General features: G+C 40.3%; 2 protein-coding genes across 2 annotated transcripts; both read left to right on the top strand.

Moving 5' to 3' along the window:
• The first annotated feature begins 436 nt into the window (after positions 1 to 436).
• On the top strand, positions 437 to 27,647 carry cwc22 (CWC22 spliceosome associated protein). The gene is made up of 20 exons (XM_088353152.1): positions 437 to 604; positions 2,536 to 2,587; positions 2,731 to 2,912; positions 3,037 to 3,470; positions 4,266 to 4,454; positions 4,518 to 4,646; positions 5,648 to 5,816; positions 9,685 to 9,738; positions 10,562 to 10,697; positions 11,957 to 12,163; positions 19,054 to 19,116; positions 19,187 to 19,273; positions 19,340 to 19,421; positions 19,991 to 20,051; positions 20,130 to 20,207; positions 23,567 to 23,719; positions 23,819 to 23,946; positions 25,246 to 25,347; positions 25,410 to 25,558; positions 27,231 to 27,647. The coding sequence occupies exons 2-20, from the start codon at positions 2,545 to 2,547 to the stop codon at positions 27,590 to 27,592; spliced, it is 2,808 nt and encodes a 935-aa protein (XP_088209278.1). The 5' UTR covers positions 437 to 604; positions 2,536 to 2,544; the 3' UTR covers positions 27,593 to 27,647.
• Positions 14,529 to 18,288, top strand: LOC148352882 (uncharacterized). The gene is made up of 2 exons (XM_088353150.1): positions 14,529 to 15,526; positions 16,108 to 18,288. Exons 1-2 carry the CDS (start codon positions 14,722 to 14,724, stop codon positions 17,520 to 17,522), a joined length of 2,220 nt encoding a protein of 739 aa, XP_088209276.1. The 5' UTR covers positions 14,529 to 14,721; the 3' UTR covers positions 17,523 to 18,288.

The following is a 27,647-nucleotide window of genomic DNA, read 5'->3' as shown; positions in this document are numbered from 1 at the left end:
TGGATTTTTTAAATTGCACTTCTTCACATTGCACTATTGTTACAATGCACCATTCTTTTTCATCTATCCATTATCTGCACCGCTTCTTTTTATCCAACCCAAAAGTAGATTCGTGACCCCTCGCCCTGTTTGTTATTCAAATGACAAATAATAAATATTCTGTGATTTAAAAAAAGACTTTATTAAATCAAACAAAATTTGAAACCAAAATTAATAAATACATTTGCTTTCGTTTTCGTCTGACCCAAAAGTAGATACATATAGGCTGTAGTGCAACAAATTTTCACTCAAATTTTCACAGGACAAAAATACTTTTGTCAAGTATTACAATGATTTACATAAATACTAAAATAATAAATGTCCCAAAATGTTCAACTAAATTAATATTCAAACACAAATTTGCTCTTTTGTCGCTTTTCGTCTGACCCGGAAGTAAATTCAGCACCAATCCCTCATCGTGCGTCGTCCGTGTGTTTCCTTTCGGATTTTGAGGACGTTTCCTTAAACAAACTCAATGTTTACGTAAAGAAATTAACTCGATACATTTCAACACAAAGGGTCTCTTGGACGTGGAATTTTGTGTTCCCAGGAGGATTCGAAACAGGTGAGCGATTGTGAGATCAACTGGACGCGCTAGCTTTAGCATTAGCACGCATCACACTGAAACGACGGAGGGGAAAAACACAATGAAACAAATAAACTTTGCGTATTGTATTTTTCCGTGAATGGTTTCTCTTCATTACGTGTTTTTCCTTTCCTACTTTGTTATTATGCTAACATGTATCCTATATTGATCCACATCGCCGTGATATTTTGCAGAAATTTGCAGAGAACATTGATTGCTGTAGAAATACAGAGAAAAAGTAGATAAATAAATTATGAACCATGATAAGTTTATTCAATTAAACGGGGGATTCTTAAGAATATTAATAATCACTTAGACACTAGGAGAGTTCCTCAAACTCACAGATTTAACCAAGTAAGCCAAATTCGCTGACAAAACTCAGAAAAATAGGTTTACACTTTTGATATTTCTTTTGTGAATCAAATATTTTGCCGTACATAGACTGCATGTTTGTCATTTTGTTGTGTATAATCAGTCAATAGGCAGCACGGCCGCACAGTGGTTAGTGCGTCTGCGGCATAGTTCTGAGGTCATGAGATTGAACCTTCCTGGGTGGAGTTTGCATGTTCTCCCCATGCTTGCGTCGGTTTCCTCCCACAATCTAAAAACATGCATGTCAGGTTAATTTGCCGGTCCAAATTGTCCCAAGGTGTAAATGAGCGAGTGAGTTGTCTGTCTCTGTGTGCCCTGCGACTGGCTGGCTACCGGTTCAGGGTGTCCTCTGCCCACTGCCCGAAGATAGCTGGGATGGGCTCCAGCACCCTTGCGACCCTTCTGAGGATAAGCGGTGCGGATAATGGATGGATGGATAATAAGTCAATATGATTTTTTATATAAGTTGCTGGGAAAAGTAGAGATGCCAGTGGTGTTTCAGAGCTGAATATCTTGCTAGAACTCTTGTAAAATCGTACAGTGAGTTTGTTTTCACGTGAACTGAGTTTGGTAACTGCCTGTTGCATGGAGTTTTTTTTCCCTACAATCAGCTTTTATTTCCTAGAGCAGCCCCATTTGAACCCCAAACCATGGAACTTAAGTTGTGATTTCACTTCAGTGCATTAAACTGAAAACAGGAATCTTCATATTAGCCATACTTGGAAACAGGACACTTGCATTCTATTACAATGTCAACTAAAGTCACATTTCTTTGTCGCGTCCTCAATCACTGAGTCTCAAACGGCTGCACAGGCCCACATTTATGGTAGTTACAACATTCCCTGATCTCAAACCTATATAAGAGCAAGGAAAAACTCCAAAGAGCCGGATTGAGGAACTCTGAGAAGGGACAGACCATGCGGTGGGACAACCAGGCTGCAATGGACATAAAGTATTGACAATAGATAGGTATTATAACATTTCCACTGAGTTAGACAATCTCGGAGCATTCCACAGAACGCTCTGGGACAGCAAATTTCTTCTTGGCCCTTGGAGTCACAAGTAGTCCACCATTTTCCGAGGGGAGGCTCCAAACAGAACATAAGGCACAACTAAATCAGATGAGACCATTCAAAATTTTGCATGTTAGTAACAGAACCCTAAAGTCACATCTTAAACGGGCAAGAATCCAGTACAATTCAGCTGAAATTGGGTTCTTACGATAAAACTTTCTTGTCCTTGTCACAAGTCTTGCTGCAGCCTTTTGCACCAGCTGGAAACTTTTGATGCTAGATATCATTAGACCATTACATTTTTCAAGATTCAAGATTGTTTTTATTGTCATTAGCATAAATGCCAATTACATTTAATGGCTAGATGTTAAAAAAAATATATATAATCTCAGGATCAGATTGAAAACGTGTTTTGAGTGTTTTCTTTTACTTGTGTAACTGAGAAATCCAATGGCTGGTCTGTTCTTCGGATAAACATCTTACAGTTCCAAAACCGGATGTGTCATATATGCTTCTGCCTTTCAGTTTCCTGAAATGGACTCACCAAGCGCAAGTCCTGCTCAGAAACAACACAAAGGTAGGTTGATTGTCATTCGAAAGCTCATCAAATCCTGAAGCTTCATCTCTGAAAAAAGGTTGCAGATTTAAAACATACAGATGGAAGGCAATCTGCATTTGCCAAATTCAAATATGCTGATTTTTAATGTGCCTCCACCACAGAACAGTCAGATGTGGACTCCCCAGCCCAGCACGATCCTTCTACCATCCAAATTCTGGAGAGTAAGAAAACTGAAGATGGCGACTCTGGCTCAGGAAGTGACAGCTCCGAAGGTGAAAGCAGCAGTGAGGACGAGCATCAAGACTCCCTAAGAAAGATCAGGAGCAGCGTAGCGCATGTCATGGTAGGCGCAGTCTGCCTTTTGCTTGTCTGCAGCTTCTAACGCTCAAATTTAATGGGTAGTCAAAGTCTGGAATCTTGAGGTACTAAAAACTGACAAAAACAAACAAACTGGCCTTCATTTGCAGAGGCCCGTAGATGGATCGCCTCGTGATATTCCACAACCTGACGGGTCCCCAGTCGCGAGCCAGGAGGCAGACGCAGGTGGAGAAGAAGCCAAAAGCCCAGGAAGATCCCCACAACCAGAGCGCTCCAAAGAACGTGAGCGTTCCCGGTCCAGAGATCGAGACCGGTTCAAAGGACGTGAGCGGTCCCGGTCCAGAGAACAAGACCGCTCTAGGGGACGTAAGCGTTCCCAGTCCAGAGAACGAGACCGCTCTAGGGGACGTAAGCGTTCCCAGTCCAGAGAACGAGACCGTTCCAGGGGACGTGAGCGGTCAAGGTCCCGAGAACGAGACCGCTCCAGGGGACGTGGCCGGTCCCACTCGAGAGAACAAGACCGCTCCAGGGGACGTGATCGGTCCAGAGACCGTCACGGTTATGACAGAGGACGCAACCCTCGGTAAGGATCCCGATATTCACTTGGCTTGCGGCATGCAATTTGACTTTATCTATTCTTCTCCTTGCTCTCCTCCTCCTGTTTCTTCTCATCATTCCTAATTCCCTTGTCATTATTTCCCTTCTTTTTCCTTCATTATTCCTTTCACCTCCTTTTCATCCTTTTCCTCCCTTTCTTTGTCTTTTTTTTCCATCTTATTTTCATTCTCCCTTTCTTTTCCTTCACCTCCCCTTTCTTTTTTTTCTGCTTTCCCTTCTCCTACCCTTCTTTTTTGCGTTGTCTTTATTTATTTGCTTCTTTCCTTCCCCTTTCCTTTTTTCACTTTTTCTCCTTTTCCTCCTCCTTATTTTTCTTCTTTTACCTTTTCTTTTCCTTCTCGCCATTATTCTCATTCCTTGTCTCTCACTGTTCACCTTCTTTTCCCTGTCCTTATTTACCTTCTTCTTATGTGTTTTTTCCCTTTCTTGTAGTTTTCCTCCTTTTCCTTTTCATTCTTGTCAAGTCGCATTTTTTTGTATAGTTCTTAATCAAGAAATGTCTGAAAGGACTGCACAGGCCACAATTAAACCATCTCCTGATCCGAAACATGCACACGGGCAAAGGAAATGCGCAAAAACCCCAGAATGAGCAAAATAAGAAACCTTCAGTCCTTATTTCCCTACTTTTTTTTTTTTTTACTCCTTTCATTTATCGCCTATTTATTTTCCTTCTCCTCCTTTTGCTTATTTTCCTTGTCCTTATTTTCTTTCTTGTATTTTTCCTCCCTCTGATTTTTAAAAATGTTTCTATGGGTCTCAGGGACAGCTACCGGAGCGGTGGGCAAAGGGATCGAGATGGTCGGCGTGGTCGTAGCCGAAGCCCGTCCCCAGAGCCAGTGGCCAAGAAGAAGAAGGAGGAGCTGGACCCCATCCTGACCCGAACAGGCGGGGCTTACATTCCACCTGCTAAGCTACGCCTCATGCAGCAACAAATCACAGACAAAAGCAGGTAAGACAATTGGATTTCGGCGCCCCAGGCTTCATTTGATATGATGCTCCACCCACAACGCAGCCTGGCCTATCAGAGGATGAGTTGGGAGGCGCTGAAGAAGTCAATCAATGGCCTGATCAACAAGGTCAACGTGTCCAACATCATCAATATCATCCAGGAGATCCTGCAGGAGAACATCGTCCGTGGCAGGTGAGCGATGCCTACCAGGGATCATACGGGTGCTTTAAATCCTCAAATATGTCGGAATTTTAAGAATGTGTTTCAAGGTTTGAAAAGTGATGGGATTTTGAATAATGTTTCTGTAAATGCTTGACATTGTTGCCATGTTTCTCAGCCGTCTGACTGCACATAAAATGAAGAAAAATGAAACAAGTTTGCTTGAAAATGACGCCGACACACATGTTCTGGTGGCTTCATTTTGCCATTGAATTTTTTCCTCCCTCGCGATTAACAGTAGCTGGCATTAATTTGTATGGCGTTGTCATGTGAAGCTTCCTCACCCCTTACATGTCCCTCCCAAGAGGACAGGTGAAAATAGGCTAACGTTTTGAGAAACGATGGATAGAAAACGCAAAATGCAACCATGGCTAAAATGCACAGCATACTGCAAAGTATGCAAAAAAAAGAGATCCAACTCTCCAGTTATATGATAGCTAATTCACGAAGATGACTAGCTTACATCCTACACCTAAACAGGGCTTTAGAAATGTTGACAGGATTATGTATCAATTATGGACGCTTATTATTGGCCATGCAAAATATGAAGCATTTTCCAGCAGTAAATTGTACTGGGTAGAACTTCATGCAACGGAAAATGTAAGCTGCATATTGCTTTTGTACCTAACACCAATAAGAAGGGATTTGTCCAAAAAATATTTTCACACACATTGTTAAGATCCACTAATATATTCGTCATTTATTCAAGATCTAAAAATCATACATTTTTGGTCGTTTTTTTTTTTATATATTAGAGGACTTGAAAACATATGTGTAAATCCCAGATCTATTTGTGGATCTGCAAAATACATGATTCACTCCGGATTTCTTATTTTAATGGTACTGGTGTAATTTAAAATTGGCATTGATAGTCCTTGAAAAGTTCTCGAATTTGGCCTTGAAAACTGTGTACGTCCCTTGGCCCACGTTCCCGAAGTGTCATGTTGCTGACTAGGTGTTGGTGCTGTTTTTAGGGGTCTTCTGGCTCGCTCGTTGCTGCAGGCACAGGCCGCCTCGCCCATCTTCACGCACGTCTATGCCGCTGTGGTGGCCATCATCAACTCTAAGTTCCCGCAAATCGGCGAGCTCATCCTTAAGCGCCTCATCCTCACCTTCAGGCGAGGATATCGACGCAACATTAAGGTACTGCCAAAATGACATCTTGATTATGGAGAGAGGATTCCAGAACATCGAACAGAAAAGAAAGTGTGTCAAAATAGTCTTTGCGTTTATTTTTTTAATCTCTTTTTGATTTTATTGGATAAAGCCTCTTTCCTCTATATAGCTCTAGCTCTACTCGCCCGAAACGGCCTGGGTACCAAGTATTTTTCTGACTTTCCTTTTCTATTACAAGGTTTTACCACACCATGCACGAGCGGCATACGTTGTGGTCAAATTTGTGACCTACACTTCATCAAATTTTCTTACTTTGCAACCTAATGCTTATGATTATGGTTTTCCTGGTAATATTATTGTTATTATTATTACTCGTGGTATTGTAATGATGGTAAGATGATTACTATGATATCTTTCCCACCAATAATATTTATACTATTTCAATGTTTTTTATTGATCAATCTTACCAACCTTTATGTGTTAAGCAGAAAGGTGGAAATGTACACATTTTATGCATTAGATATACAATTCAATGACTGCATATTATATAACTTGTACAGGGAGTGCAGAATTATTAGGCAAATGAGTATTTTGACCACATCATCCTCTTTATGCATGTTGTCTTACTCCAAGCTGTATAGGCTCGAAAGCCTACTACCAATTAAGCATATCAGGTGATGTGCATCTCTGTAATGAGAAGGGGTGTGGTCTAATGACATCAACACCCTATATCAGGTGTGCATAATTATTAGGCAACTTCCTTTCCTTTGGCAAAATGGGTCAGAAGAGGGACTTGACAGGCTCTGAAAAGTCAAAAATAGTGAGATATCTTGCAGAGGAAAACAGCACTCTTAAAATTGCCAAGCTTCTGAAGCGTGATCATCGAACAATCAAGCGTTACATTCAAAATAGTCAACAGGGTCGCAAGAAGCGTGTAGAAAAACCAAGGCGCAAAATAACTGCCCGTGAACTGAGAAAAGTCAAGCGTACAGCTGCCAAGATGCCACTTGCCACCAGTTTTGCCATATTTCAGAGCTGCAACATCACTGGAGTGCCCAAAAGCACAAGGTGTGCAATACTCAGAGACATGGCCAAGGTAAGAAAGGCTGAAAAACGACCACCACTGAACAAGACACACAAGCTGAAACGTCAAGACTGGGCCAAGAAAAATCTCAAGACGGATTTTTCTAAGGTTTTATGGACTGATGAAATGAGAGTGAGTCTTGATGGGCCAGATGGATGGGCCCGTGGCTGGATCGGTAAAGGGCAGAGAGCTCCAGTCCGCCTCAGACGCCAGCAAGGTGGAGGTGGGGTACTGGTATGGGCTGGTATCATCAAAGATGAGCTTGTGGGGCCTTTTCGGGTTGAGGATGGACTCAAGCTCAACTCCCAGTCCTACTGCCAGTTTCTGGAAGACACCTTCTTCAAGCAGTGGTACAGGAAGAAGTCCGCATCCTTCAAGAAAAACATGATTTTCATGCAGGACAACGCTCCATCACACGCATCCAAGTACTCCACAGCGTGGCTGGCAAGAAAGGGTCTAAAAGAAGAAAAACTAATGACATGGCCTCCTTGTTCACCTGATCTGAACCCCATAGAGAACCTGTGGTCCCTCATCAAATGTGAGATTTACAAGGAGGGAAAACAGTACACCTCTCTGAACAGTGTCTGGGAGGCTGTGGTTGCTGCTGCACGCAATGTTGATCGTGAACAGATCAAAGCACTGACAGAATCCATGGATGGCAGGCTTTTGAGTGTCCTTGCAAAGAAAGGTGGCTATATTGGTCACTGATTTGTTTTTGTTTTGTTTTTGAATGTCAGAAATGTATATTTGTGAATGTTGAGCTGTTATATTGGTTTCCCTGATGAAAATAAATAATTGAAATGGGTATACATTTGTTTTTTGTTAAGTTGCCTAATAATTATGCACAGTAATAGTCACCTGCACACACAGATATCCTCCTAAAATAGCTAAAACTAAAAAAGCCCCACTCCAACTTCCAAAATATTCAGCTTTGATATTAATGAGACTTTTGGGTTCATTAAGAACATGGTTGTTGTTCAATAATAAAATTAATCCTCAAAAATACAACTTGCCTAATAATTCTGCACTCCCTGTATTCTTGTTACAAATTGTAGTATTGTTATGATTGTAAGATTACTAAAATGTTATTTTTTTCACTATTCATATTTTCTTTATTTTTTTAAATTTATATAACAATGCATTCATGGACTTTTATGTGTTCAAAAATAAGGAATCAAACACAGGCTCTCAACCCCATTAACCCCTTAGCGTGTCTGTACGCTGTTACCAGTCACTGAAATACGTCGCGCTACACTCTTGGAATTGAATATATGCCGACCATTTAAAAATGTAATCATCATAGAAACATCATGATCAGTCTGCAATAAGATACCCAAAAACTATAAAGGTGGGGTAGCTCAAGTCATCTTACAGCCATTACATTTGATGATAATAGCGCGCAACCATCGCCTCTTTACATCTGCAGGAGTCTTGTGAATCCAACCGTGTAAAATATTTACTCCAAAGCACACAATAATGGCGAAAGATTAAAAAAAGAATATCAGCCAAAAAGCATCTGTGCATCGATGGATGTTTCTTGTTGCTGGCCGTCTGTTTAGTTATCCCTGTAATTTCCATTTATAAGTAAACAGATTATTATATTATTTTCTATGGGCTGTTTGCATCTGAATTTGTGATTGACATTTTTTGGGCTAATTGCAGATTTTTTAATCAATTCATTTATTTATTTTATTTTATTTTTTCCCAGTCCACCTGCATTGTCCTATACAGGTCCGTATAGCTAAAAAAGACCCGCCTTCTTTACCTCTGAAAAACCAATAGTGACAAGTTCAAATGATGATTCACCCATTGGTTAGCCAATGAAATTCTGAATAAATCGATATCCCTACTGTATTCAATTAGATCTTGTAATAAGTGTGCGTAACCCCACTAATGATTCATTTTTACGCACTTTTTTTTGTGCAAGTGTGCGCAATTATTCTGGAAAGACGATTTAAACATTTAAAACTCTTACATTTCTTAAAAATTGGCCACAGTAAAATGCTAATTTGCAAAGCTTTTAGTGTAGTAAAGTGGTCATTGGGGACTTTAGCATTTAAAAGACCAGAAGCTTTTAAAAAAACAGTTTGACAAACCCAAAGGGGAGCACTTGTTTGTAAAAAGATTTAGTCATGTTATGTTCACACAAAAATAAATTCTGAAAAGGGTTAGAATATAGTAAAAAAATGTTTGTTCCCCTGGCAGATAATTTCTTGTTTTAAGTTTGTAAATTTTTTCTCGAAAAAAAAAACCCCAAGATTAAATGTTGGGAAACAGGGAAAAACAGGTTAAAAATATAGTTAAAAACAAAATTAAGGTAAGATTGTAAACCAAAATGAAATGAAACACATATAATTTAAGCTTAAAAAAAATTGTCTTGAATTTGTCCATAAAAAGGTATACAAACTCTGCACAAGGTCGTGCTTTGAAAGATGTCAAACTAGTGCAATTAAAAATAGTGCATCGTAAGAATAGTATAATGAAAAGTAGTGCAATCACATTTGGCAGCGACAAATGTTCCCAAAAATATTAAGATTTTTTTTTAAAGTTTTGCACTTGGTTTATACAGGGATGTCTCAGGAAATCAGAAGGTAGTAATCCCTCCTTCTTACTGGGGTTTCTTTTCTAAAAGAATATGTGATAGGCAAAATCTGTTAAGTAGAAACCTTTATTCTTTTTTTACATCTATTATACAATTAAATACTCTCTTATAAACCAAAACCAGATAACACACCTTTTTATAGGCGTATGCATTTGTTTAACAAATAAAAAATTCATGGCAGAAAATAATTGAGAAATACTGTCTTGCAGCAACAATGTCTGACGTCGTCTAAGTTCGTGGCTCACCTCATCAACCAGAACGTGGTATGTTTGATCGCCGGCACCACTCTCTTCCATGTTTTTAACCAATGTGCCTTGCAAGTACTTATTATACACGTTTTTATTGTTCATTTATACTTTTAATCAAAAAGAGGGCATTGAAAAGTAAAAACTCGGGAGCTTAAATTTCCCTGAAAACATGTACCGTATATTTAGGACCATAGGACGCACCGTGTTAAAAGGCGCTGTCTGTGTAGCTGATTCTGTTTCTGTATGTAACACAGGGCGCACCCGCACGATAGGTCACTGCAGCCAACGACACAGACAAACATACAAGTGTGCGTTTTCAAAAATACAACAGAAGAAAAACTGAGTTTGGTTGCGATTTATTTAAGTGTTGATTACTAAGTAAAACACACGGATAAAAACCTGTCGGAGTTCGTTTTCAGCTTCCTTCAACTTGCGAACCTTGGATTCATTCATCTTCAATTCTCTTGCAGCGATCACTCGGTTTCCATGTTCTTCCATGTAGCGTAAAAATCAACACACCACGCCGGATGAAAACACGGAAAGCATTTGATGGAGGGAAAGTGAGGTTTTGGATGAAATTCATATATGGGGAGACAACTCTCTTAAGCCTCTGGTAGCACTCTAACTTTCATTTTGCTAGATGCGCTATGCTGTTAGCGTCATGAGCACTCCCGCTAACAATACATCGTGTGTCTTCTTCAGCACAAGCAATGATGGCAATCAAACAAGACACAAGAGACAGGATATGCATAGAAGTTGCATTTAGTTAGACATGTGAATACAAATATATATATAAAATTTATGCGGGGGTCTAATGGCATTGTGCTCCTTTTTGCAGGCTCACGAGGTTTTATGCCTAGAGATGCTAACCCTGCTGCTGGAGCGGCCCACCGACGACAGCGTGGAGGTATCCATCGCCTTTCTCAAAGAGTGCGGCCTCAAGCTCACAGATGTCTCGCCGCGTGGTGTCAATGGTCAGACATAGGTTTTTTTTCATGAAAAGTTGCCGACCACTTAACTTACAACAATTTTAATAGTTGACTAGTCACCTGCAACTATTGAAACCATTAGTCGGATAATCAGATAATTATTCATTTTTTCCTAAATGTAGAATGAAGTTGATTTTATGATGTGACCAATGATAATAAACATAAGAAAGAATCGTTACAATGAAAAATACATCTTAATTGCGGATGATTTATATAAAAATGCCATATCTAAAACCATTTGGGTGCATTGCTTGGTCAGGAGAAACATAAATCCATCGATGAACCTCTGCATTTTTCATAGATGGTGTTTGTGAGTTCAAAATATTCTACTTACTGATGCCATCCTCTGGCTAAAATTATCATTGCAGCTCCTTTTGTTGCGCGTACAAGTATGTGGAATAAGCTCTTCATTTTATACTTGTTTTGGGGTTTAGGTTGGCATTCGGACTGTTTGTATTTTTCAAACTATCACATTTTTTATCCTACATTTAAAGAAAATCACGACCATGCGCTTCATCACTCTGTCAAACAGATAATGAATTTAAATAAATTAAACATTTTTATACTTTCTGTAAACCAAGAACAGTCTCATTAGTTGCAGTAGAACATTAAATAAAACAAGTATGATGCATTATGTGAAGTACGTATTCAGTCGTCAAATGCAGTCTGTCACAGAAGAACTTGACCATTGTTAACAGTTTGAAAACGGTTTTAACAACTGACGTCTGAAAGACTACGTGCACTTCATTTCAAACCTGTGAGGCACAGTCTTACATAATGCTCAAGTTCTCTTTTTATAGCCAAATTTATGTATATAAAATGTACAATGTATTTTTTCAATGTTACTTATATCTTACAAGGGCGAGTCGGACTCTGTTTGGTTCCACTGTCTGTTGTTTAACTTTAAATGTTAGTGTATCACTGAGGTCCTGCCATGATATGCAATGTCTGCAGTGATACGCATGGACTGTTTTGCAAACTTTTTAAGTAGTCTTTGTATTGGCTGTATTTAGGCTAAAATGCTCCCAAATTTTAGAAGTTTAGCTTGATGTTGATGCTGTCGTTTTTGTATGTTAGCGCTTGGGAAAGATATGGTGTTGCGCATGAGCGACTCTCAGCAGGGGTTATATTGATTATAAAGAGGCTTTAAGTAGACAATGGACCTTATTATCAACTATTCAGTTTTTTTTGTCAACAGCGTTAACTAATCATTGCATCCCTAATCAAGTCACTTTTTTGTGCAGCCATCTTTGAGCGTCTGCGCAACGTCCTGCACGAGTCGGCCATCGACAAGCGCGTGCAGTACATGATTGAGGTGATGTTCGCCATCCGCAAGGACGGTTTCAAGGACCACCCCGCCGTCCCCGAGGGCCTGGACCTGGTGGACGAGGACGACCAGTTCACGCACATGCTGCCGCTGGATGACGACTACCAGCCCGACGACATCCTCAGTCAGTTCAAAATCCCTTTTGCTTTTTTAGGATACACGTTTTCCACCTTGTTTGGAACCAAATTGATAAGTTTCAAGTTTAGTAGCCACTTAAAATGAGGAGAGAAGACTTCAATGGATTTTGAACTTGTAAGGAGAACAGGGGATAGGGCAAACATCAGAAAAGGAATTCCAAAATTTTCTAAAGGCCCTTCACTGAGCCCTTTCTTTTATTACATCTTTTAGGTTGCAAAAACAGATCCACCCTAAAGGGTGTGGAATTCAAAGGACAGCACCTTCATTGGCCGAAGATGACAATGATGTTGTAAACAGTTTATAATAGTGAAAACAATGAACGACCGTGCACAATAATAGTTAAAATAAAGAACTGGCATCCATTGCATTTTTCCAGTCTTAAAAGGCATTGATTTCATTATTCTAAAAATAAGGCCTTAATTGGCATTAAAATGTATCAATCCAATCCAAATCAATCCAATTTTCAAAATTCTTAAGAATTTGAGCACGTTAATAAGATTTATATTTGTTTGGACTAAAAGGTGTAGCAATAAAGTGATGTATCATGCATCATATAAATCAGGGGTCGGGAACCTTTTTGACTCAAAGAGCCATAAAAGCAAAAAATATTAATTTTATTTTGGGAAAGAGCCACACCATATATTATGAGACAAATTTACTAAATTGCTAAACCGGCGCCCCAGACAAAAGCTTAACAAGCTTATTTTTGATGATTTGATAAAAATTATGAAAAGAGAATAATGCCAGAGCCCCTGTCCCAAATTCAACAAACTTGTCTCTTTCTTGCAATTACTCAAGATCGGTTAAACTCCTTTTGACCTTTTTTTTCATACATATTGGTTTCAAAACCAGATGCAAGCATTTATTTTGTAAAAAAGTCACAACATTCTGAGAATAGGGAGCCTTATGTGCTTACCTTTGGCGAGAGATGGGAGGGAATGCTTGTACTTTTTGCATAGCTCCACCCATCCCTCCCACTCACCCAATCAAATGACTAAGTTCTCTTCCGGTGTTTTGGCGTATTTACAGTTCTGTGGATTCATCATAAAGTATCTGAACACTGAACACAGATTATATAGTGAACTTTTAAATAAAGGATTCTTTAGCGTTGTACAGCCAAAACGAGTTTTTTTCCCCCTTTTTTTGTGTGACACCTTGACTGTAAATTGTAGTGAAAAACGTGCCCTATATATACTGCGAAGTGTTGCCTTTGAATTTAGCTTTGGTTTGGCTTTACGTGTACCTGGATAGGATAGACAACCCCGGTTTTGAACAAGATGGAGAAATTTTGCATGCAATCAAATTGGTCTCTGAGCCACAGATACTCATAGAAAGAGCCATATATGGCTCGCGAGCCATAGGTTCTCGACCCTTGATATAAATGCTTCATGAATGTAGCAAAAGAGTTCTTTAGAATTAGTCGTTACTTTCCAATTTCGACTGAGGATACAACATCCTTTTTATTGTTTTCAATGACTAAATCTTTAGAGAGCGCTGTTTTTCAGATGGAAAGTTTTCGACTACGACAAAATGTGATTTAGCGTAAATTAAAAATAAAAAAAATATTGTTTTAAACTTTCCTCTAATTCATGTGGGGTTTTTTGTTTTGTTTTGTTAGTTTCAATTGTGTTTTTTCTTTGTTGGCTTGGTCCTTAATTTGATTTCAAAAGGCATTAAAAAAGTATTGCAAAGTCTTGAGATTAAGATGCACCTTAAGATGTAGGAACCCTGTATAAAGACAATCAACTTTTCAAGAATCATAAAAAGAATGGACCCAAATCCAAGGGTGTAGGTTTGGTTTGGGCATTGGTGAGGACATAACTAATCCCTTCAGAGTACAGAAAGGTGTAGAAAGGGAGGCCCAAATGCACAACAAAGCAAGATAAGAAGTACACTAGAGTCTTTAGTTTAAGAAATGAGGGGCTTACGGTTCCTTAACCAGTAGCTCGGGTTAAATAGTAGCACTGTCAACATCTACGGGCATAAAATGTAAGAAATTGACGTGAATTAGTTCATTTTTATGGTTGTTTAAACTTAGAATCTGGTACAGCTTGTAAATGTAGAAATTTAAACTTTGTTCTTAAATTTGAGCATGCGACTTTAAATCCGGTGCTCTCTGTAGCCCGGAATACATTGTACATCCTTGCCCAAATCATTTGTTGGGTACTAAGCAGGGATAAAAATCCCACCTTTTTGGATAAATTGACTGTTTTTAGTCAAAATGGGTGACCTATGTGATTAGCATACCTGCCAACTACTACGGTTCTGCCGTAATGAGTACGGTTTTCTTGAACCCACTACGGTGTTTCGGTTTCATTACAAAAACTACGGTTTTCCCCTTAAAAAAAAAAAAAAAAATCGTAAATAAAGAACGAAAAACATTCCACCGCGAGATCGCGAAGTACCATTTCAAACAAAGGCTATCGGCACTGCCAGTCGTCTGCGCATGCGGGAGGTTTATTTTTAGCTCAATTGGAGCACTGCCATTGTTTAATCGGCAGCGAGAAGGAACCGAGATGTAGGTCACGGTGCTTTGAATAGATCATGGAATCTACCGGAGAAAAAGTGCAGAAAATTGTGAAACCGAAACGAAAATTACAGTGCTTTCGTGAAGAATATTTCAAAGCTTTCCCTGGAGTAATTATCAGATCGAGAAAAGGTGAAAATTACGCGAACTGCACACTGTGTAGACAAGACTTTTCTGTGGGTCATGGAGGAATTAGCGACGTTAAAGACCACGTTGGAACGAAAAAACACAAATCAAATGCCAGTGACAGTAATTCCAGCGGCAAAATCTCCACTTTTTTTGTCGCCCCAACCGATTCTTTGGACGTCATAAATGCCGAAGTGTTATTTACTGAAGCGATCATTGAACATGGTGTTCCAATCGCTATGGCCGACCACATGGGACCGCTTTTCAGGAGAATGTTTCCCGATTCTAAGATCGCTAAAAAATATGGTTGTGGGAGAACGAAAACTTCGAACATCGTTCAGTGCCTTGGTGAAGAATCATCACAAAGCATCGTCGATGTCATCAAATCTTCGCCTTTTAGCATGTCTACTGATGGAAGTACAGACTACGACGATGTAAAACTTTATCCAATTTGTGTACGATTCTTCGATAACCAAACAGGAAAAGTTCTGTCAGTGCTTCTTTCGTTGAGAGAATGCAACACGGCATCGACGGGCGAGAACATTTTTAAGATTATCGAAAAAGAAATGAACTCGAACAACATTCCCTGGGATAATTTAGTGTGTTTTGCTGCCGACAACGCCGCTGTTATGCTTGGATCCAAGAAAGGAGTCGCGTCCTTCATCACAGAAAAATCTCCATCGGCATACATCGCAGGTAATTGACTATGCAATTTATTCAAAATTATTATTATTTCATATCGATGTGCCTATTACGAAAACGCTGCAAGCTGATTAATTTATGGTATCAAATATATCACTTGAAAATACAATTTTCCATAGATTCTTTTACAGTACTGATTTCAATTATAATATTGAGATATTTTAATTCAAGTAAAATTTGTCATTTAATTATTTTTATGTGCCCATAGTAATCACCTTGAGATGTGTGTTTGTATAGATGTAATTAATTAGTTATGTTTTACAAAGTAGTTTCAGGAAATGTCATGTTATTTCTTATACTCCTAATTTTTAAATATCAAAACTTCAGATAATGTTTTTAATAAAATATTACTAAAATTACATGATTTAAAGCAAATTACAATCCATCAGCCATAGGTATATGAGGACTTGCATTAACCATTACCACCAACATTACATCTCTTGACATTATGACTACAGTATTAATTTTTACTACACCATGACAACCTTGTTTTTATGCATTTAGATTATGTTCCAGAATTGGGGATATTATCTATTTATCCATGAACATTTACAATTTTTGCAATTAATTTGCAGGTTGTTCCTGCCATCTCATCCACTTGGCTGTTCAGAGAGGGGCGAAGCAATTGCCAGTGAAGCTAGATGATCTGCTTGTGGACGTGTTCTACTACTTGGAGAAGAGCAGCAAACGCAAGCAGGCACTCCGACAGTTCCAAGAAGAGGAAGGTCTACCCAAGGCCAAGATCCTGAAGCATGTGTCAACGAGATGGCTGTCCCTGGAGCATTGCTTGGACCGACTCCTTCAGCAGTGGACGGCTCTCATCAAGTTCTTTGAGGCAGAGGTGGGTCATGAGAAGAAGTCCAGCATGCCATCCAGCAGAGGAAGAAAGAGGCCCTACACTCCTGATGTGAAGAAGTCGGAGGAGAAGAAAAGGAAGCTGGACACGGCCGCTCCTCAGGCAACAGATGAGAAAGCAGACTCCTCCAAGACCTTCGACTTGGCCAGGTACATGTTCAAGGAGAAGGAAGTGGCGGACAAGTCTAAGAAGGTGAAGGAGAAGAAGAAAGAAGATGACACCAAGACCAGCAGCAGCAAAGCCAGCCTTATCCTCACCAAGATGAGTGACAAGAACACTTTGTTGTATGCCCATTTCTTGATGGCAGTCTTGCCAATCTTCAACGAGACCAACACCTTCCTCCAAAAAGATGAACCCTGCGTGCATCTCTTGCACCATGTGCTCTCGACTCAGTTCAGCAAGCTCATCATGTGCTTAATGAAGCCAAAGGTCATCATCGCTGCCAGTGACATCACAAAGGTGAACTTTAAGGACCGGGCCAACCAGAAGGACGACGAGGATCTCTTCATGGGAACCAACTGCAGGGACTATGTGGCTGAACATGCAAAGGAATGTGACCTCACCACTTTCTTTTCCAGTGTCAGGGCATTCTACAGCAGCACATGCAGCTACATGATCAGCGCATTTCCCTTTGGGGATGAAGTTCTGGTGAATGCCCGGATGCTGGATATCAGCTACAGGCAGGACTGCAAGTTCAGCCAGGTGAGATTCTTTGCTGAGAGGTACCCTCACCTCCTGACCAAGGATGACAAGAGGAGTCTGGAAGAGGAGTTCCTCGTATACCAGTGCGATCCACTCACCCCTGCCATCACAGAAGCTGAGCGAGTGGACACAGCGTGGAACGAGCTCTCAAAACTCAAGGACCCAGCCACTGGCAAGGCCAAGTTTGGAGCCCTCTTCAAAGTGGCCAAGTCTGTGTTGGTGATTTATCACAGCAACGCAGACTGTGAACGCATCTTCAGTCATGTCAACAAGAACAAGACGGAGTTCCGGGCAAGTCTATCGACCAAAGTGCTTGGCAGCCTGATGACTAGGAAAATGATGATGACATCATCTGGATACAAGTGCCACAGTGTGACCCATTCGAAAGACCAGTTGAAAAAATCAAAACGATGCACAATGGAAAACAAATAATGCTTAGGCTGTAGCTTGTATAACATGGAGAACATTTGGATATCATTAATTTTGCTAAAGTGAATCAACCCATGCATGTTTATGGCTTTTCAGTCTCTTATTATCTGCTTTTCAGCGGAGAAAAATCTTTTGGCCTCGCATGTTCAATTGACTCTGGTGTGCCTTGCTTCACTTTGAGAAGTGACTGATTCAATGGAGCAGTGACACTTAGAAATGTGCCAGTGAAATTGTTTGCATGATATATATAGATTTAGCCTTTAGTTTGTTTATTGCTTAAATATGTGCTGAAGTCAGTTAAGTGAAATTGGGAATTTCTAAGATGAGAAGTGACTGCCTCAATGGACATACACTTGTATGCAGTGCAGTGACACTTGGAAATGTGCCAGTGAAATGTTTTCTTAGTTAGATAATTAGTTTAATTATTGTTTGCCAAATTTTGTTTTATCTTCAACTGCTTCCAATAGTTAAATTGCATGTAAAATTTAAGTATTAGTCAGTGTTGGGCCTGGTTGTTATTTTATTTATATAAAAACTGATCAAAATCAATTATATAATTATTCACTCACAAATATATTGGAATATCTCAAATAACAAGTTTCCAAACTAACCTGAAAACCAACCCAAGAACCAACACTGAATAATATTACTTCAATGATAAAAAATTAAATGTTTTGTTTCTTATTGTATCAAATATTGAAAAGAAAAGAAAACTATGAGGGTTTTCTATGACTTTGTTATATTAAATACATTGTTGAGCTTTAAAGAACTTTCTTTTGATTATTTCCATCAGTACAGTTTAGGTAAATTGACTGTAAACATGAGGTTGTGATTGTGAAAAAAATGTAAAATTTGTTACTTCTTAGCTGCATTTTAAGCCCTGAAAATGCTAAAAATCCTTTGACTTCAGGGGGGCTTCACCCCCCTGAACCCCCCACCGGACATCGTCCTGGACCTGACCAGGGCCTGCGGCCCCTGGACCCTAGCTACTAGGCTTTTTCACTTTCAAAAGTTGGCAGGTATGGATTAGTATAGATCTGAGGAGAAAATGTTTTTATGTGGGGAGAGTGGTATTGTGAGACTTCCCATAGTAATTCAAGCATTTGTGGTGGTGCATTTGAATAAAAATTGAAGACGAATTTTTGAAAATGGAGAAAACAAAAAGTCGGCATGAAAAATATAAATGAACACAAAAAAGCATGACAAGGAAAACAATTTTTAGTGTACCTTGATTGCAAATCGTACTTTGAAGGACATTAAACAAATATATAGTATATTTAATGTTGGTATTGTTTTCATAGTTGTTAAATGATTTGAATCATGCCCGCCTGTATTCAACAACATTTGTCACTTTCAATGATTAGTTTGAGCTGAGGAAAAGTAGAACAAAATTTAATACCGATTTTAAATCAAAAGTCAGGGTGTGCGTTATACACAAATAAGGTATTTCCTCCATACCCTTCTCACTATTTTAAGCTTTCAATTAATTTAATTCCTGACTAACGAGCCTCTTTTGGGATTGTTTGTTTTATAGATGTGTTCAAGATGGACCCCAACTTCATGGAAAACGAGGAAAAGTACCGAACACTGAAGAGAGGTGAGAGTGCCGTTTTCATGAGAAAAGTCACAGCTATCCAAAAGCCAAAACTATCTTCTCCTGGGGGCAGACATCTTGGACGAGGGCAGCAGTGACTCCGGGGACGAAGGAGACAGCGAGGACGAGGAGGACGGAGATGACAAGCCGGAAGGGGAAGGTAAATCTGGATGGAGGTGAACGTCATTAATGTCAGATTTGCGGTAACATGTCTGTCCGTCCTCAGACGAGAAGGTGACTATCATGGATCAGACGGAAGTCAACCTGGTGGCCTTCAGGAGGACCATCTACCTCGTCATACAGTCCAGGTCACATAAATGCATAAATACTGTTTTCAAGTATAACCCGCAAAATTTTCTAAAACTCAAAGGCTAAGTCCACACTGCAAGAGAATTTGATTTTTTTTCTGCACAAACGCGACCTGTATCCGATTTGTTTAAGTTTGTCTGAATCGGGCGTATCCGTAGCCTTACAAAACACCTTATGAAATAAGTTTTAAATTGCACAACTTTTATCCTAATACAATTAATAGTTAAGGAGATATGAGGACTCCAAATGTTCCAAAGACTTTTGGAACAGCCTGTATAACAGTAGTACCATATTTTCAGTTTCATGCAATAACATTTAGCAGCGACAAAAAAAGAAAACTCAAAAAAAAGTCACAATAAATGTTTCTCACAGTGTTGTGCGCTGGGCTAGGAAGGTGATAGTCCCTGAACGAAATTGTCTTTGAGCCTGTTTGTCCAGTGAGCTATTAAAAATTGAAATCAAATTTCATACTGAATTTTATGTGTGAGCTGTACTCAAATGAATACGGTAAATAAAGCAAAATGGATGCAAGAGTGTTTCATGGGTTTTGATTGTGGATTTTGTGCAGTCTGGACTTTGAGGAGTGCGCCCACAAGCTCATCAAGATGGAATTTCCCGACAGTCAGACGGTAACCGATGCACAAAATCACGTACTTGACATGACCCTGTGGCTTGACTGACACCTGCCTATCAATTTGTGCCTGTAGAAGGAGCTGTGCAACATGATTCTCGACTGCTGTGCACAACAGAGGACATATGAGAAGTTCTTTGGCCTCTTGTCTGGGGTGAGAATTGAAAAAGTTGGTTAAGCCTTGCCCATACCTGGCGCCTTTTGCTTTTGGTGTGTGAGGGGCATTTTTTGTAGGAAAATGTAGTCGAGTATCAAACATCTTCGATGATTGTGGTGCCTAGCTGCCAAATTTCTGAAATGTGGGGGACAGAGTAAAACGTCGAGCTGCCTTTTTCCACCATTCATGTGCTCTGAACACAAAAAACATGTGACTTTTGATAACATTTCAGAAGTCCTTTTAGAGGAGAAATTAGTCTATTTTTGACAACTTTGTTTATATAATACACATATAATGCCCCAGCGTTGCTAGGCTTTACCTTGTCGGGCTTGGCGTTGCCGGCATTCTACTTAAGCCGTGGTTGTTGAAAAAGCACCAGGGAGCCTCTAGGAAGTGCCAAAGAGCAGTGTGACCACATGCAGCTCCAGAGCCGCTCGTACTCGAAATCAGGTGTTAATCTGTTTTGTTGGTATTTATTGGGGGTGCCTAGACACGAAGCCTAGCTTAAGACACTCCGCACTCACATTTTTAAGAAAATCGGTTCCGGCGATTTGGAGCCAATGAGCCACGTACAAACACGCGGCCGAAAGTCTGAATATACTGGACTGTCTCAGAAAATTAGAATATTGTGATAAAGTTCTTTATTTTCTGTAATGCAATTAAAAAAACAAAAATGTCATACATTCTGGATTCATTACACATCAACTGAACTATTTCAAGCCTTTTATTATTTTAATATTGCTGAATTTGGCTTACAGCTTAAGAAAACTCAAAAATCCTGTCTCAAAATATTAGAATATCATGAAAAAGTATACAAGTAGGCTATTCAACTAATCACCTGAATCATCTAATTAACTCGAAACACCTTGCGAGGGTTTCCTGAGCCTTAAAAACACTCAGCTTGGTTCAGTAAACTAAATCACAAGTATGGGGAAGACTGCTGTCCAGAGGACCATCATTGATACCCTCCATCAGGAGGGTAAGACACAAAAGGAAAATTCTCAAAGAGCAGGCTGTTCACAGAGTGCAGTTTCAAAGCATATCCACAAAAAGTCTGTTGGAAGGGAAAAATGTGGCCGGAAACGCTGCACAACCAAGAGAGATGACCGGAGCCTTAACAAAATTGTGAAGAAGAGCCGCTTCCAGAATTTGGGGGAGCTTCAAAGACAGTGGGCTGAAGCTGGAGTCCAGGTATCAAAAGCCACAGTTCACAGACGTGTCCGGGAAATGGGCTACAATAGCCGTATTCCCATGGTCAAGCCACTTCTGAACTCAAGACAACGGAAGAAGCGTCTGACTTGGGCTATGGAGAAGAAGCACTGGACAGTTGCAGAGTGGTCCAAAGTCCTCTTTTCAGACGAAAGCAAGTTTTGAATTTCATTTGGGAGTCAAGGCGCCAGAGTCTGGAGAAAGGCTGGAGAGGAGCAAAATCAAATCCAGTGTGAAGTTCCCACAGTCAGCAATGGTTTGGGGAGCCATGTCAGCTGCTGGTGTTGGTCCACTGTGTTTCATCAAGTCCAGAGTAAATGCAACTGTGTACCAAGAGATTTTAGAGCACTACATGCTTCCATCTGCTGAAAAGCTCTATGGAGATGAGGATTTCATTTTCCAGCATGATCTGGCACCTGCCCACAGTGCCAAAACCACCAGTAACTGGTGCACTGACCATGGCATCACTGTCCTTGATTGGCCTGCTAATTCCCCTGACCTGAACCCCATCGAGAATTTGTGGGGTATAGTTAAGAAGAAGATGAAAGACACCAGACCTACAAATGCAAATGAGCTGAAGGCCGCTATCGAAGCATCCTGGGCATCAATAACACCTCAGCAATGCCACAGGCTGATTGCCTCCATGCCACGCCGGATTGATAGATAGATAGATAGATAGATAGATAGATAGATACTTTATTCATCCCCGAAGGGAAATTCACTTTTCCAGCAGCATCCCTATGCAGTAATCCGTGCAAAAGGATTCCCAACCAAGTACTGAGTGCATCAATGGACATTTTCAAATGTTTGATTTAGTTTTGCTGTTATAAAATTATTTTTTTACTTGGTCTGAGGAAGTATTCTAATATTTTGAGATAGGATTTTTGAGTTTTTTTCAGCTGTAAGCCAAAATCAGCAATATTCAAATAATAAAAGGCTTGAAATAGTTCAGTTGATGTGTAATGAATCCAGAATGTATGACATTTTTGTTTTTTTAATTGCATTACAGAAAATAAAGAACTTTATCACAATATTCTAATTTTCTGAGACAGTCCAGTATATATATAACAGTCTAGGTAGACATAACAGGTGCAAAAGTAAAGGGTTAATGCTACTTTATTCAGAATGTTTTACTTACTCTTGCTAAATATTTCAACATAAGCAAGAATCATACCTTGTAAAACCCCGTCAAAAAAACTATCAAAAAATGACCAATACATTATTATGCCTATTTATCTTTACAAACAGAGGCTAAAGAAACGACCTAAAACACATCCAAAAACACAACCAAAAAATGACCAATAACATTTAATAAAAAAACGGAAAAAAATAACGCCAAGAAACACATCCAAAAGCGTGTCTGAAAACACGACCAGAAAACCACCAGTAATTGTCCAAAAACGGGACCAAAATAATGACAAAAAAATATCCGATTCATTTTTTGGCTTTACTGACATAAAAATATGAATATACGATAAAAAGCAAACCAAAAGCACGCCCTAAACCCCATCAAATAACTCCCAACAATAGGCCAAAAAATGGCAAAAAAAAGCAACCAAAAAACAAACAAACAATAAAAGGCCCCAAAACACCAGAAAAGCAACGCAAAAGAAGACAAATAACAATGAAAAACGACCATAAATAAAAACAAAAACAACTACATTCACATTAAAAAAAAAAAACAACCCTTACATTTGTTCGCCTAATTATCCAGAAAAAGAAAAGACTAAAAAAGATTTTTAAAATGATCAAAAAATATGTCCAAAACGTTCCTAATAATAGGCCAAAAACAACCCCCCAAAATTTGCAAAAAACAGGACCAAAAATGATCAAAAAAAGGGACTTTATAAAAAAAGGAACATTCCTCTAAAAACCTGACCAAAAACACAACGACCAAAAAAACGAGCAATAAAAGACCAAACACAGCAAAAAAAAAAAAAACAGCAAAAACGACCACGAAAAAACAAACAAACAAAAAAAAACTAAAAGTATGAGCAAAACAATAGCCTAAAAACAAAAAATGACAACAAACGTGCAACAACAAAACTGGTTTGTCCTTCACGATGTGCTCTGGGCTTTAGAAGTGGGCGTGCCTTAGCTGGTTGCAGGGAGTGTCTACTTGATTCTGGATGTGGCTTTGCGTGCAGAGGTTCTGCCTGCTGAAAAAGGAATACATGGAGAGCTTCGAGGCCATCTTTGCCGAGCAGTATGAAACCATCCACAGGCTGGAGACCAACAAGCTGAGGAACGTGGCCAGGCTCTTTGCCCACCTCCTTTACACCGACTCCATCCCCTGGAGCGTAAGCGCGCACGCACACACATTTGACATCTTGATTTAGTCTTTAAGCATTTGTTTTGGGTGCAAAAGTAAGCTTCAACAATTTAATTTACAATTTCAGGTTTTGGAATGTGTCAAAATCAGTGAAGAGACCACCACCTCGTCCAGCAGAATCTTTGTCAAGATCCTCTTCCAGGAGCTGTGTGCCTACATGGGCCTGCCCAGGCTCAACCAACGTTTCAAAGACATGTATGTACACTACCATTTAAAGGTTTGGGGTCACCTAGACAATTTTGTGTTTTCCATGAAAAGGTCACTACTATTTATCAAATGAGTTGTCCGTTATCTGTGTACTTTTGCCCAGATTTATCTCTTCCTTTTGTCGAACAGTCTCAGAAATGGCTCTCTGTATGCTACTCAGCATCTCAAAATCGCCTCTTTACTGCAGATGTTAACACTGGTGTTTTGCAGCCACTATCTGAAGAAGCTGCTTGTTGAGGACCTCTAAGGCGTCAATTTCTCAAACTACAGAATCTAATTGCCTCCTGCTCGGATGTGCCTCCCACTTTTAATACTCTTCAGTTTCTCTGCAATTTCTTGCATTGATTAGCCTTTACATCTTAAAAAAAAAAAATAATTTGTCGGGTTTCACAAGACAGCCAGAATCTCGAAGTCACATCTTAACTAGATGTCGACACTGGTGTTTTCCAGGTACTATTTAACTAAGCTGCTAGTTTAGGACATGCAAGCTGTCTATTTCTCAAACCAGATACTCTAATGTACTTGTTCTTTTGCCACTTCTCTTGTTTGTGATGTTCTCGGAAGGGAGTAGTACACATTGTGGTCAGAGATCTTCAGTTTCTTTACAATTTCTCGCATGGAATAGGCTTCATTTATTTAGTATAGACTGTAGAAGTTTCACACAAAAGTTCTCCTTTTTAGCAGTCCTAAAAGCTGAATCACACCCACAAATGTGATACTCCAGATACTCGACTACCTCAAAGGAAAGTCATTCATGAAAGGTCCCAGGTTCGAGGCCGGGTGGAAACATTTGTTGGCCTGGAGAAAGGGATAGGCGCCCCAGGTTGTACTTGCCCAAGGCACACCGCAGGAAATGGTGCCCCTATGACCTCAGTGAATAAGGGATAAACCCAACCCAACCAATCACGTAAACAGTTTTCCGCTGTGCTACCATCATTGCTAAAAGTTTTTCTAATCATCCATTAGCCTTCTAACACAACGAACACAATGTACTATTAGAAGACTGGAGTGCTGGTTGCTGGGAATGGACCTCTATACCCTTATGTCAATGTTGAATTTAAATTGGAAATTTGCAGCTAGAATAGTCATTTACAACATTAATCCTCTATGGGCGGTACTTCTGATAAGTTTCACGTTATCTTCATTGCTTTTCCTTTCAAAATAAGGACATTTCTAAGCGACCCCAAACTTTTGAATTTTAGTGTGCCACCTTCAAGATCTTTGAAATAAGTTTCTGATGATGCTCATGATTGTTGCCAGGCTAATGTTTGTCAAATTGTTGTTCAGGACTCTGCAGAGCTTCTTCGAGGGTCTTTTTCCTCGCGACAATCCGAGGAACACTCGGTTCGCCATCAACTTCTTCACCTCCATCGGCCTGGGAGGACTCACGTAAGTCGGGCTCGCTCCCACGCTGGGTGTCCACGTTCTAATGTGGTGGCTTGGCGTTCCAGGGACGAGTTGAGGGAACATCTAAAAAACGCCCCCAAGATGATCATGACTCAGAAGCAGGAAGTGGAATCATCCGACTCTTCCTCGTCTTCCTCCGACTCGTCCAGCGAATCCGATTCGTCCTCGTCCAGCAGCAGCAGCAGCAGCTCAGGTGCCTCCACAAAGTTGCCCCATTGTTGATTTGGTCTGCACTTCCACTTTCTGCCACTAGATCAGGGTGGGCAAACGACGGCCTTGGGCCCATATACATTAGGCAAGGTTGTTAAAGGTGCTTGAAATCTTTGTAAACACTTTCATCTTAATGTTGTGTTTTTAAGAATTTAAAAGTGCTTAAATTTGGGGTGAAATGCTTGAAATGCTTGAAATTGTTGCGATGTTTCTTAACATATCTTCTTAAAAACGTTGCAGCCACAGTTTCGCTGCAATTTCTCACATGGAACAGCCTTTATATCTTAAAACAAAAGTAGACAGTTGTCGAGTTTCACAAGATTGTTCTTTTTTTTGTTCACCCTGCCTTAAAGGCCAGCATCTCAAAGTCACCTCATCACTGTAGATGTTTCCCATTGCTTTTTTTTGTCCCTTGTGATTAACTGTAGCCTGCATTAGTTATTTAGATTATATATATATATATATATATATATATATATATATATATATATATATATATATATATATATATATATATATATTGATAGATAGATATAAGGGAAAATCGCACTTCCAGCAGTATCCTTGTGTTGATTATTAACAGAATAACAGGATGGCCTCTGGGTGCTGTGTTGTAGTTTAGCAACGGCTGAGTGGATGGCGTCACATGCTAGGCCAAAAGTTCGACGTCCCTGCAGCAGATGGAAATCTTTGTGCCCAGGGTTACACCACCTCGTGTTCACATAGATAGCGAGTCCGCCTCCTCTCTGCTTCCCGCAGGCTTTTGTGTCTCTGTCTGCCCTAGCAGTGCTGAAGCCGGGTAGCTCCACGTTAGCGTCCGGGATGCTAGACGTGAGCCTCGTTTATGTAAAACACAGAAAACTGCACTCCTTGTATGCTTTGATGTTTTTCACCAGCACAGCCAGTTTGTCGGTCTTATTTGGTAGAGAGTTCACATTTCCCATGGTTACGGACGAATGAATTCCAGCATGATTACCGAAGGCTTATATCGCCGCTAGCCGCTTAACATTCACCTTAGCTCCGGCTCTGCAGCCACGATAGGGCTATAGTTATAGCATTCTCCTATGAAGCGTCATCGCCCCCTAGGGGTTGCGCCCAAGAGGACAGGTGCACGCTACACAACACAGGGCACGATGAAATGTGTATTAGTGCAAGGATTAAAGCCTGGTCTGTACTCTGTCCCGTCCTCTAGACGGTGGCAGCTTGTGAGTTGCTTTGGCGCCCGGGTTGGTCCGTACCCGGCCCCCGCATGGTCTTGCACACAGCCGACTCAGTCCCACCCTTGGTCCTGGCTTGGCGTCAGGGGCTAGTCCTCCCTCGTAACCAGTGTTATTGTATAGCTACCCTTGCCAACCAAAATCAACCACCGGGTACTCAAAACCTTACCCGCTCCTTTGGCGCAGGCTTTAAAGTCCACGCCGTTGCGGCCGGGTGGCGCTGGGGACCATCACGATTTGGCACCGCTTGCATCTTTATGCTACAATAAAAGCGAGATTGGTCTTAATTTTTATTGGAAGTGGTCTTGGAAAGTCTTAAATTTGAATGGAAAAAATTTTGTAGAACCCTGATATTAAAAACTGAAAATCCTTTCAGCCATTAAAAAGATGTTTGTACCATGTTCAAACAGTTTAAAGATGTCCTTTGTCCCCCACCAGACTCTGATGCCAAGCACAAAAAGAAGAGCAAAAGGAAGGGAAAAAGTGAGAGGAAGAAGACGGCCTCTAAGAGGAAGAAGACGACCAAGGAGGCTGTCGACAAAGGCAGCAGTGACGTCAGATCGCATGAACGGCGTCGTGACGAGCGAGAGGAGGTGCGAGACGAGAGGGCCGGGCGCGGGATGGAGCACAGGATGGAGCGCAGTACGGAGCGCAGGACGGAGCGCAGGACTGAACGCCACGAGCGAGGCTCAGAGAAAGATAGCGGGCGCAGGGAGCAGGACAAGTGGGAAAGGGGCAGGGCGGAGGAGCGCAACAAGGAGAATCGAGACGGCAACCGGGACGGCCGAAGGCGCACCTGAAGATCATGCTCGCTTCGCCATACGCCTGTCCAGATATATAGAAAAACTTTTTTTT

The sequence above is a fragment of the Urocampus carinirostris genome, chromosome 14, assembly GCF_059441175.1.
Source record: "Urocampus carinirostris isolate Australia breed hairy pipefish chromosome 14, RoL_Ucar_1.0, whole genome shotgun sequence".
Taxonomy (NCBI): Eukaryota; Metazoa; Chordata; class Actinopteri; order Syngnathiformes; family Syngnathidae; genus Urocampus; species Urocampus carinirostris.
This window is presented reverse-complemented; position numbering and strand designations above follow the sequence as displayed.